This window comes from Juglans microcarpa x Juglans regia, chromosome 2S (assembly GCF_004785595.1).
Source record: "Juglans microcarpa x Juglans regia isolate MS1-56 chromosome 2S, Jm3101_v1.0, whole genome shotgun sequence".
NCBI lineage: Eukaryota > Viridiplantae > Streptophyta > Magnoliopsida > Fagales > Juglandaceae > Juglans > Juglans microcarpa x Juglans regia.
Window position 1 is genome coordinate 4,950,681 of NC_054597.1, and position 12,452 is coordinate 4,963,132.

The 12,452-nt window shown below is 38.9% G+C and overlaps 1 protein-coding gene across 1 annotated transcript; it reads right to left on the bottom strand.

Annotated features, from left to right (window-relative positions):
• Positions 1–6,024: 6,024 nt before the first annotated feature.
• On the bottom strand, positions 6,025–9,000 carry LOC121252290. Its single transcript, XM_041151873.1, has 2 exons — positions 8,714–9,000; positions 6,025–7,437 (listed from the first exon to the last, which is right to left on the bottom strand). The coding sequence occupies exon 2, from the start codon at positions 7,322–7,324 to the stop codon at positions 6,518–6,520; it is 807 nt and encodes a 268-aa protein (XP_041007807.1). The 5' UTR covers positions 7,325–7,437; positions 8,714–9,000; the 3' UTR covers positions 6,025–6,517.
• Positions 9,001–12,452: the final 3,452 nt, after the last annotated feature.

Consider the following 12,452-nt stretch of genomic DNA (forward strand, 5'->3'; position numbering starts at 1 on the left):
CATGAAATGAGAGAGAAAGAGAGAGTGCATGGAGTAATGAGAGAGGGTTTTATTTTCATAGAGAGAGAAAAAGCCTTACCGGGGGACTTACTTCGTGCGACACGGAGGGACATGGCGGCAGTAGCTGGTGCGTCATGGTGAAGGAGTTTACTGCAATTTTGGTTAGAATAATGTCCTAGTCTTTAGGGACATCTACTTGTATTTGAATTGTTCTAAGTTTATGTTACCACTTGGCTTTATTTCCGCTAAGTGGGCTGCTTTCTCGTTTATGTTAAGATCGTGTATTGAATGACTATTTAAGCCAAAATTATTGTTAATAAAACTAAGTCATTCAATCCAGCTTGTTGTGTTCTTGTTCTTAAGTTTCATTTTAGATCAAAGTTCCCAACAATCTAGTATCAGAGCCCCCACTGGGCCTGACAAATCAAAGCAGCAGTCTTTGAAGTTTTTATAGCAGCACAGAAGATGACTATAGAAGGGAGTTTTATACAGCCAGCCATTCCTCGCTTTGATGGTCACTATGATCATTAAAGCATGATGATGGAAAATTTTCTACGATCTAAGGAATTTGAGGGGCTGGTGGAGCCTGGCTATATTGAGCCAGCAAGTGAATCGGTGCAGACAGATGCACAGCGAAAGAAGAATGATGAGATGAAACAGAAGGACCTGAAAGTGAAGAACCATCTCTTCCAGGCGATCGACCGGACCGTTCTTGACACCATTATCAAAAAGGATATTGCCAAAGATATATGGGACGCCATGAAGAAAAAATTCGAAGGAAATGCAAGGGTTAAGAGGTCTCATCTTCAAGCTCTCTGTAGAGAATTTGAAACTCTTGAGATGAGGTCTGGCGAAGGAGTGACAGAGTACTTCTCTAAGGTCATGACAGTGGCCAACAAGATGCGAATTTATGGAGAAGATATGCAAGATGTTCAAGTGGTGGAGAAAATTCTACGCTCCTTAACTGAGAAGTTCAACTATGTTGTATGTTCTATTGAGGAGTCAAAGGACATTGATGCGCTTACTGTTGATGAGTTACAAAGCTCATTAATAATGCATGAACAGAAGTTTCAAAGACGTCATGGTAAGGAACAACCTTTGAAAGTGACATCTGAAGGAGGAAGAGGTCCTGGTCATGGTACCTACAGAGGAAGAGGGAGAGGTCGAGCATACTTCAACAAGGCAACTGTGGAATGTTACCGATGCCATCAACTTGGACATTTTCAGTATGAATGTCCTTCTGGGAACAAAGAACCAAATTATGCAGAGCTTGATGAGGAAGAAGAAATGCTTTTGATGTCTTATATGGAGTTGTATAAGGCCAGAAGAGAAGATGCATGGTTCCTTGATTCGGGGTGTTCTAATCACATGTGCGGCAATCAAACTATGTTCAATGAACTCGATGAAAAATTTCGACATTCGGTAAAATTGGGGAACAACACTAAGATGGATGTGATGGGAAAGGGAAGTGTGAAGCTGCTGCTGAATGGAGTCAGTCATGTTGCTGAGGTATACTATATTCCATAATTGAGAAATAATCTTTTGAGCATAAGGCAGTTGCAAGAAAGAGGCTTAGCTATTTTGATCAAGGGAGGGATGTGCAAGATATTTCATCCAGAGAAGGGTTTGATAAATCAAACCAACATGAGTGCCAATCGGATGTTTATCTTGCTGCCTCAGTCTCAAGCTCCCTCTCAAGTACAATTTGATCAGTGCTTTCACACAAGAACTCAAAACTTGTTTCATCTTTGGCATCAGAGATATGGGCATCTGAGTTACAAAGGTTTGAGAACCTTGTTGTACAAGAACATGGTACATGGACTTCCTCAACTCTCTGCCTCAAGTGACATGCACTGATTGCATCAACGGGAAGCAACACCGTGACCCTATTCCAAAGAAGAGTACTTGGAGAGCAACTCAGAAGTTGGAACTTATTCATGCAGATATTTGTAGTCTGATCACTCCTACATCTAATAGCAACAAGAGGTACATTTTGTTATTCATTGATGATTATAGTAGAAAAGCATGGGCGTATTTCTTGGTAGAAAAGTCAAAGGCTTTAAATTATTTTAAATGCCTTAAGACTATGGTTGAAAAAGAAACAGGGTTATTTGTTAAATGTTTTCCCACTGATAGAGGAGGAGAATTCAATTCAAACGAGTTCAATGATTTTTGCAAACAAAGTGGGATCAAGAGGCAGTTGAACACCACTTATACTTCGCAACAGAACGGTGCAGCTGAAAGAAAAAATAGAACCGTGATTAACATGGTTCGTTCCATGTTATCTGACAAGAACATTCCCAAGACTTTTTGGCCGGAGGCAGTGAACTGGACTATTTATGTCCTAAACAGGTGTCCTACATTGGCAGTCAAGGATGTTACACCAGATGAGGCTTGGAGTGGAGTGAAACCCTCAATAAATCATTTTCAGGTTTTTGGTTGCATAACACACGTTCATGTTCCAAAAGAAATGAGGACTAAACTTGATAATGGAAGCATTACTTGTGTGCTATTGGGAGTTAGTGAGGAATCAAAAGGTTACAGGCTATTCGATCCTATTGCTAAGAGAGTTGTTGTGAGTAGAGATGTAATTTTTGAAGAAGAAAAGCAATGGGATTGGGATGTGAGTTATGAAAAACAAATAGTAGTAGACTTAGAATGGGGTGATGGTGATGGTGATGGTGATGGTGAGAACGAAGAAGGGGTGAGTGAAAATGGGAATGGAGAAAATACTAATGGAGAGGTAGGAGAGAAGAGGAAGATGGTTCTAGTGAGGGTGAAGAGAGAGTGAGGGAGTTGAGGCAATCTCGTGAGAGGCAACCTCCTACGTGGATGGGTGATTATGTTAGTGGTGAAGGTCTATTCGAGGATGAAGTTCATATGGCATTAGTGGAGTCAACTAATCCATTGTATTTTGAGGAAGCTATGAAGAGTGCAAATAGTGCAAATTGGAGATTGGCCATGAACAGTGAAATCAAATCCATCGAAAAGAACCAAACATGGACACTCACTAAGCTGCCAGCTGGGGCCAAAAGAATAAGAGTGAAGTGGGTTTACAAAACCAAATACAATGAGCATGGAAAGATTGATAAGTACAAGGCTCGTTTGGTTGCTAAAGGGTACTCTAATAAATATGGAGTGGACTATACAGAAGTTTTTGCACCAGTGGCAAGGATGGATACAGTAAGGATGATTATTGCTCTAGTTGCACAGAAGAATTGGACGATTTTTCAGCTGGATGTCAAGTCAGCTTTTCTCCATGGTGAGCTGAGTGAAGATGTTTATGTGGAGCAGCCAAAAGGATATGAAAAAAAGGACAGTGAGCATCTAGTTTACAAGTTACACAAAGTCCTGTATGGATTAAAACAAGCTCCACGAGCTTGGTTTAGTCAAATCGAAGCACATTTCATTGGTGAAGGGTTTCAGAGGTGCGATAGCGAGCAGACATTATTCACAAAGAGAAGCAGAGAAGGAAAAATTATTATTGTAAGTGTTTATGTTGATGATTTAATTTTTACTGGTAATGATGAAGTTATGATGTTTGAATTTAAAAGCTCTATATTAAGAGAGTTTGATATGTCTGACTTGGGGAAGATGAGGTTTTTTCTTGGGATCGAGGTGCTACAAAAGTCCGATGGTATTTATATACGCCAAAGGAAATACGCATTAGAGGTTTTGAGAAGGTTTGGTATGATGGAAAGTAATTCGGTGGGCAGTCCAATAGTTCTAGGTTTCAAAATAAGCAGAGACGGAAATGGAGACTTTGTTGATGAGACGTACTATAAGCAGATGGTGGGTAGTTTAATGTATCTCACTGCCACGAGACCTGACATGATGTTTGTTACTTGTCTCATAAGTAGATATATGACAAAATCAATGGAGATTCATCTACAAGCAGCTAAGAGCACACTTCAATACATAAAAGGGACTGTGAACTATGGAATTCATTATAAGAAAGGAGGAGATGGTGAGTTGTTGGCGTTTACAAATAGCGACTATGCTGGAGATATGGAAGACAGGAAGAGTACATCTGGTTACATGTTTTTTATGAGTTCAAGTGATGTTTCATGGTGTTCAAAAAAGCAGCCTATTGTGACTTTATCAACCACATAAGCTAAGTTTGTGGCAGCTACAGTCTGTGCTTGTCAAGGAGTCTGGATGAAGAGAATTTTAAAGGAGCTGGGACATTCTAATGGAGGTTGTACTACTGTGATGTGTGACAACAGTTCAACCATCAGTTGTCTAAAAAACCAGTTATGCATGGTCGCAACAAGCATATTGATGTGAGGTTTCATTTCTTAAGGAATCTTACTAAGGAGGGTATAATTGAATTAGTTCATTGTGGGAGTCAGGATCAGGTGGCGGACATAATGACCAAACCATTGAAGCTTGAAGTTTTTCAGAAGCTTCGAAAGCTGCTGGGAGTATGTGAAATTTCTAGTATAAACTAATTGCTTCACAACGTTTAGTTTAAGGGAGGGAATGAAGGAGTTTACTACAGTTTTTGTTAGAATATTGTCCTAGTCTTTAGGGACATCTACTTGTATTTGAATTGTTCCAAGTTTCTGTTATCACTTGGCTTTATTTCCACTAAGTGGGCTGCTTTCTCCTTTATGTTAAGATTGTGTATTGAATGGCTATTTAAGCCAAAGTTATTGTTAATAAAACTAAGTTATTCAATCCAACTTGTTGTGTTCTTGTTCTTAAGTTTCATTTTAGATCAAAGTTCCCAACACGTGGGAGGCTTGCTTTCCGGTGATTAATAGCGGCTCGAGTAGTGGTGGCAGTGGCTTAACTGTGCAATGCTCATGGTGGTTGGGCAGCTTGCGGAGAAGCCTTACGCGGTGGAGGTGTCTGCTCTATTTTCATGTAGTGAAACAGGGGACTTCCGTGAGGTTGAATGTGGTGGTTACTGACCAATAGGGGTGCTAGGGACGGTGGTGGTGAAGCATATAGTGTGAGGCTATCTTCCACCGGTGTGGCGGTGGAAGAATCTCGGACGGCATACATGGGCATTGGTGTAGTCGACAGTGGGTCATGCTTTGTTTTTCCTTGATTAAAATAGGGGCTTCCGTGCATGGTTTGGTGTTGGGTGAAGGTCGTTGGGCATGTCTAGGCTTCGATGCTTGGTGGTTCATGGCTAGGTGGTTTTTCCGTGGGATGAGGTGGTGGCGTGAGGAGATGCGGTGGCTCAACTAAGGTGGTTTAACCATGCGACAAGGTGCTACGGCTGTGGCTATTTCCCATGAGCTGTGGAGGCAGTTTCTTCGGTTTTTGCTTCCAACGAATGGTGGTGGTGGTGTGTGCAGTGCTATAACCCTAGGGACTTTAGAAAGGAATATGAAAGATAGCCGTGTGATCTGTGTTTGGGAGAAAGGGAAAGTGTGCATGAACATACCTTTTAGATGTGGATGGTGGGGAGTTTGTAACTAGATAGAACCTTGGGTCTCACGGTTAAGAACCAACGGATCTGGGCCTTGGGGTAATCATGTAGGTTCACTTCAAAAAATTTGGGCCCAAGTCTTGGGTAGTGGATGGTCTTATCAAATGGGTTGAGCCAGTTAGAGCAGTCCAAAAAATTTATTTTGTTTGTCCGTATTCTGGTCAAGTATTTAATAAATACTAATGGTTTTGTCAACTTTCATGACATTAAAGAAAGCAGTTTTTACAACATCCAAGACATCTAAGAAAGCTTAAACACCAAACAAAACAGTCGTTACGTTTAGATAGTGAGATATTTTGAGGTCTTCTGTAAATAATAGTGAAAAAATAATAAAATATTGAATAGTAGTAAAAAGTATATAAAAATTAATAATAGAATAATAAATAATAATGAGGTTTCAGTACCCAAACTAGGCCTGATTCTTTTTCTTATTATTTAGTAAAAATCTAAAAGCAAACATTTGAAGTTTCACAGCACATGAACAAAAGACAAATCCAACATGCAATCATCCACTCCCACAACACAAGGGCAATCACATGAGTTGCAGGTGATGCAACGAGCCCTGCCAGTGACTTAAATAATTAATTGTCAAGGCTAAAATAACTCTATTATATTTCATTGATCCCAACTCTACCATCAGACAACTACGATCAAATTACATAACTATCACATAATATTTTTCATACAAACAAGTGTCTGATCTGTTCATAAGCCTTGTACTAATTACCTATTACAACTGTACTTTCAGAGAAGCTTTGAATATCCACAATGGAACCATGTCTTGGAAAATTAAGAATTTGTATTGGACTTGGAGGCAACCAAAATTTAAAATTCCAGAAAATAATATCATGTCATTATGCCAGCCAGATTCAATAAGAGCTGAAATGATTCTGAAAATAAAGAGGCTTAGATGATCCTGAGACTAAGGGGCCCTGAATGGAAAGCACTGGACGCAGCCTTAGAGTGTGGAAAGTCGCCGAATTATAAAGTTGATGATATTTGGATAGAGAGGCGCCATTTTAGAGGAGCAAACTTCTAATCACAGCACTTGCAAACAACTGAGAGATGAGAAGTTCACGTGATAATTTCTCTCACAAGCCAATCCAGACTAGGATATGCAAAGTACAGTATGAGAAACGATGGGAGAGCAAACACAACTGTAACAAGTATGTACAGAGCCAAGATGGCTGCACTGGCAGGTATTGCATATAAGACAATCAGAAGAAATATAACCACCAATGGGAATTTGGCTGTCAAATGAACAAAAAAAACCAGTGACTTCCGAAGCAAGGAGTGCAGATTCTCCATACTGAGGTAATTATTGAGACGACCAAGGTCATGGTTTGATCTAGATGGCTCAGGATGACGAGTATTTTGTACCCTCCTGAGGTTACCATAGCCGACTTGACCATTCTGTAAATTTCCATTTGTTGGACAGACTGATTGATGACCCCCAGAGAAGGAAGAATTGGACTTCACTCTATCACCATTCATGCTCTCAACCATCCAGAGAAGAAAATAGTTCTTGCGAGGAAATTTGAGATTTCCCCTGTAAATCAGACGAAAGGATAAGAGATTGCACCATGGGCAGGAGATAAAGAGTGGAAGCTGAACTGGTAGAGTGGGAAATTTCACAACAGCCCATTGCAGTCCCAGAATGCAATTTTTACAAAGGGTATGGCCGCACCATAAAACATAGGGTACATTTTCAACAATGTTAAAGGATTCCCAGCATATTGGGCACTCTAGACCTTCCTCTCTGCTAACAGTAGAAGAAGCCTCATCATCAGAGCATTCAGATGCAGCTTGGGTTGGGTTTAGAGGGACATTGTTTTTCGGTTCAACACTTCCAGCTGTGCAATTGGATGCAAAATTCCACATTCTAATATCAGATAGAGGATGACCAAGAAATTACCATCACTTGCTAAGGATGTGACATAACACTTGAACAAAGGAGTCCCATTACCATGACAACTGCTGGCAGCATTTTGCCCCTGAAAGAAAACATAGAGTAAATTCATAAGGAAAATCACCATTATGCATAGATATCAATATGTTGTAAAACATTCATCTCGTGCTTCATTTCATATGATAGACAACTGACATATGATAATTGATATCAATATAAAATTGGTAACAACACATTAATTATGCTCTCATCCTAAGTGATTGGAGCAAGCAACTTATATACTCAATAAGGGGCATGACAATCTTCCCTCTTAATATCTGGATATCCTCATCACATCATTCCATTATAGATAGTGCAGCTCAAGTCTCACACTTATGGCTAGGGATAAACACCGATAATATTTGTATTGACTCAAGGAAAACACAATCCAGATCCGTGCCTATAGTCCAAAAGAACCAGTCAAGGTTACAATTGGAATCCCTTGCGATTATTATAAAGGGCAAGAACTGAATACATGGTATCACAAAAAATTTGAAAACGCATGTTAACTTATAGAACTATGATAAGGACCTAACGGTGAAGAATCGGAACTTGCGATCCATCAAAATCTTTCTGCTTTGATCAGAAAGTCTAAAGCATGAACTATAAAACTAAGTATTACCAAGCACCAGAGATTTATGCAGTAGCAAGCACGTAAATGTGCCTCACAAAGACATGCTGGAAAAAAGTGCAATGATAGACGCTAATCTATCTCAAGCAAAACTTGGTCAATCTCGAATCAAACCACTTCATCCCAGTTACACCCACAACTACGGAACAAAATAGTTGCTTAAATTAATTCACGAACCCGAAAAGTTCAACAACATTTACTGAATCTCAAATTCCCCACTACTAAAGCGAAGTTTGAACCATTATCAGTAGCCTCATGCATTTCCGCATCAAAAACTAATTGGCCAATTCAAAAAGAACGAAGCCTATGTTTCTTATTGAAAAAAAGAAAGAAAGCAAACGTTCAATACTTTTAAAAAATCACTCAAGACAAAAAGTGAAAAACACTTCCGTCTTCACCTTGTCGAATACCTATTTCAACATCTAGCCTCCCAATTCCAAATAGATCTCTCGGATTCGGCCTTTCCTAAAAAAGCTCATATGGGAACGGAAGAAAGAATCACCGAAAATCGAAGATATAAACATAAACCTAAAATCCAAGTTATCGAGCATAAAACGGAAGTTGGCAATCGATCCGTAAAATATCAAGCATGATTAGCGATGGTTAATCATTTTTTTTATAACAGCGATAGAAAATCATTTAAGAGGGCTTAAATAACGAACAATTAAGAAAAATTGAGCTACGTTCTCACCGATTGGTCGATGCGCTACTTGACATCAAACAATCAATCTCTCTCTCTCGCTCGCTCGCTCTATGCTCGGGGTTTCGAGCTCCAAAGAATGGGGCTGTTGCATAGAAATCGAAGCTCTGAAGAAAGAAAGAAAAAAACAAAAAGCTTTAGAAGTGAGATTATAGATTTGGGATTCGATTTTTGGGCGTCGGATTCATTGTGTAACGAAAAGAAGAGAAGAGGGGACGTCGTGGAAGTCTCGCCTCCTTCGCTACCAGTTTTCCAATTGGCACCGTTACAGTGTAGTAAGGGCTGGGCAGCGGTTGCCCAAATCGGCCCGTTTTCTAATTCTCCGGCCCATAGAGTTTTTTTTCCCCTCCAAAATGGATTCTTCTGCTCCAGCCCATCTCTAAATTTGATTTGTGTCCATTTTCTTTTGAAAGATTTGTGTTCATTAAGCATGTAAGAAATTCAAACGTGTCTCTTTATTAAATAAAATATGTTTTTGTCACGTACTCAAAAGACATGTATCAATTTTTAAAAATGGATTAGAGAAAACTTTCTCCAACCCAATTTGAAAGAAGAATTATTCTTATTGCAATCCCCATTGCAAGCTTATATGAAACCACTGTGTTTCATTACGGGGAACAAACCAACTCCCCCAACACCAAAAAGAAAGGATGAGAAAAGAGAAAAAAGGAAGATAAAATTTGCCTTGAGACCAATTGGCAGAACCATGAGCACGGTTGAGGATGTTGCGGAAGCAAGCAAGTGGTCTCAATTGGTTTGTTGTATGGCCATCCACTCTATCTATTCCCATCGTATAGACTTTAATATTGAAACCACAACCACAACCCAATGTCACAAAGAATAAACCAATGTCAACTCAGATGGTTGGGATGGAGTGTTATCGGGATTCAAGCTGCGACGTGGATTTTCAAATGCTCAGAAACGATCACCGGTTGCTTGGACAGAGTGGGAAGGAGGAGTAGTTGCTTCAGCCGATGGGTTCCGAGGTCTGGTTGCTTGGATTTTCAAAACAAGGCTTTGCCGCTTGGAGGAGAGGGAGGGAGGGACGTGATAGGGAGGGGAGCCGAGAGGGAACCAGATTTCTACCAGAAATAGGGTTCGACGATGTGAGGGAGAGAGGGAGGTGATGACAACGTGTGAAGGGGAATGTCTTTACACCATCGCCGTGTTTGTCGCCCCCTGAAATTGAAACCAATGAAGTCACCGTGTTTGGTTCTGGAAAGAAGTAGAAAATCGTAGAATGGGTGTTTGGTTATGGTTAATTTGTGATTCGTGTTTGGTTCTGTAAATTTGTGTCAAGATCTTTATGTATTGGTCATGTTCAAGAGAGTTGATTATCTGAGATTATCCTCTTGTTGTTGTGCACTTCACTTGTTTGCAAAAATTTGTGAATGGATTCCACTTGTTTGTATCTTGAAGAATGGTTTTCATCTCAGCTTAGCTTTATTCAAACAAAAATTCGCTGTTTAGATTTAGATTTAGGCACTGAATTTGTGCTGGGCTTCTAGTTTTATCTTAATGAATCAAACAAAAGTTCGTCGATGGTGGATGTCGTTGTTCCGTCGATGGTGGATGAGATTGGGTTGTAGTGGTCGGCGATGGTGGAAATCTGTCGGGGCACACAACAGAGGCGAAAAAAATATTCTGCAGTTTCAAATATTTTTGGTTTAGTTTGTAGAAGAAAGAGAGGTAATATAGTCAATTTAAATCTAAAAATAAGGACAATTTGATCATTTCATACATTGGGTATGCAATACAGTCTTCTAAAGAGGACTGCATATAGCACGACTCTTGAAAGAAAACGTTGTCTGTCAAAAAATCTATTTGTTATCCAAACGAGGAGGCAAATGGATTATTTATAAAGAAAACATAACAAAGGAAAAAATAGACCGGATAAAACCTTCAATATATACTTATAATATTAGGGTTAGATTTTTTCCAAAATATAAAGATAATTTATTTTTATAAAATTTATTTTTTCTTGCTTTTACAACGTGTCAAAAGAAAATTTTTTACTGTTGGATATATATATATATATATATTCATTCAACACTAACATGGTTAGCCAAAGGCCTGGTGCCTTGTTGGCATAACCCTCAACTTTTAAAATGAATCGAAGTTTGGAGTTTGAAATTATCCCCCTTTTCCAAAAAAAAAAAAAAAAAAAACATAGTTAGAACTGTTTTAGGTCACGAGTTACATAACATAAATATATAATTATTACCTTAATTTCCTTATTTTCATGATTCTTAATTTGTTTTTTATGTACGACTGCTGCATGCACGCATGTGCATGCATGCAGCAATGCATGTGATCATGTGGAGTACATGATGTGTTAGAATGTTTTTACTGATTAATCATGTCATTTAGAGTCGATCGAGTTAATTGATTGGATTTCAATTTCTATATAATCATGTGGAGGTTGCCGGTGCATTATGTATGCATGCTGGACACACCTTAATTAATTCGAGTCTGTACTCATCAGATGATCAGAAAATTAACGAGAAATATGTATATGGCATCAACTACGTACGACCTAGCTAGCTAGCTTGTGGCAATGGCAAGCCACAATAGATCAACGATGATCAGCTTCGTTTTATACTTAAGATGTCAAATGGAAATAATTAAACACCTTTTCTTTTTGGATTAGAAGAGAAAATTCAAGTAAATTGGAACCTAGCTATACCTGCGCTTTTTTTTTTCTTCTTCTCGAAGGATACTATTAATGCTTAAAAGTAGCGTAACAATCTGGAAGGGGAAAAAGATTCATTCCCAATTTCGCTGATGTTGTTCTTGGCCTGGGCCTAGATCGGTATTGTGTGAAGCCCTCAGTAGTGGTTCGACGCGTCTGTACGGTGTTCGACGCACATTTATGGCGGTGAATAGTAAATAAATGCAAGAAAAATAAAGTGAAGGTGACACATATTTACGTGGCTTGATACTGGGCTTATGTCCACGGGATTCGAGGAGGGAAAAATTTACTATAATAAGCTTATTTTACAGTCTCTCATGATCTCTCATCCTCACTGTACAATAGATCTCGAAGGTTTGTCTTCTGGAAGAGATATCGTTGTTGAAACTCCTTTCATGAGGTTGAAGAAGCCTTTCAAGAGAAGTTTGGCCAAACATCTCTAGAGTCGTATGTGCCCTTACTTTTTATCTCCTGCCCCATTTGCTTTGTCCTTTATTTTATGTCACATCACTCCTCCTGTATGTCCACTCTCCTCTTTTTCTCCTGATACCCTTCTTAGTCTTTTGTCTCCTCATTCTCTCTCTCTTTCTTCTCTCCTGATGAGTTTTTCCTATTGAGCTGGACTTAAAAAATACCATGAGCCAGTTATATTTTATCCCTTACATATATGCGCATTCTAAATTTAGAAACATAATTTGTGAATTAACGGAAGTTTAGAAATGATCCCATGATCACTCTCCATCGATCAACCTTTGAAACTCTAGTAGCCTAGCATTATTTTCATTTCTGGTCTATTTTTTTATCCCTTTAAATCTACCCGATCGAAGCTCGTCCTGAAATTCGTGAAAACTCAAGAGATTAGTGTCTGGTCGAAGTTTACATGTATGGTGAGCTTATAAGCAATTGATCTCCCGTTAGAGAGATTTTTTTTTTTTTTATTACATACCACAGTCTCATATTACTTTCATTTTGAAGTAATATTACTCATCAACTTTTAAATTTTTATATAAAAAAAAAAAATACCCAGAAGTGATTAAA

Excerpts from the sequence above, each read along its gene's own strand:
- LOC121252290 (XM_041151873.1), bottom strand. The coding sequence starts at position 7,324 with ATGTGGAATTTTGCATCCAATTGCACAGCTGGAAGTGTTGAACCGAAA.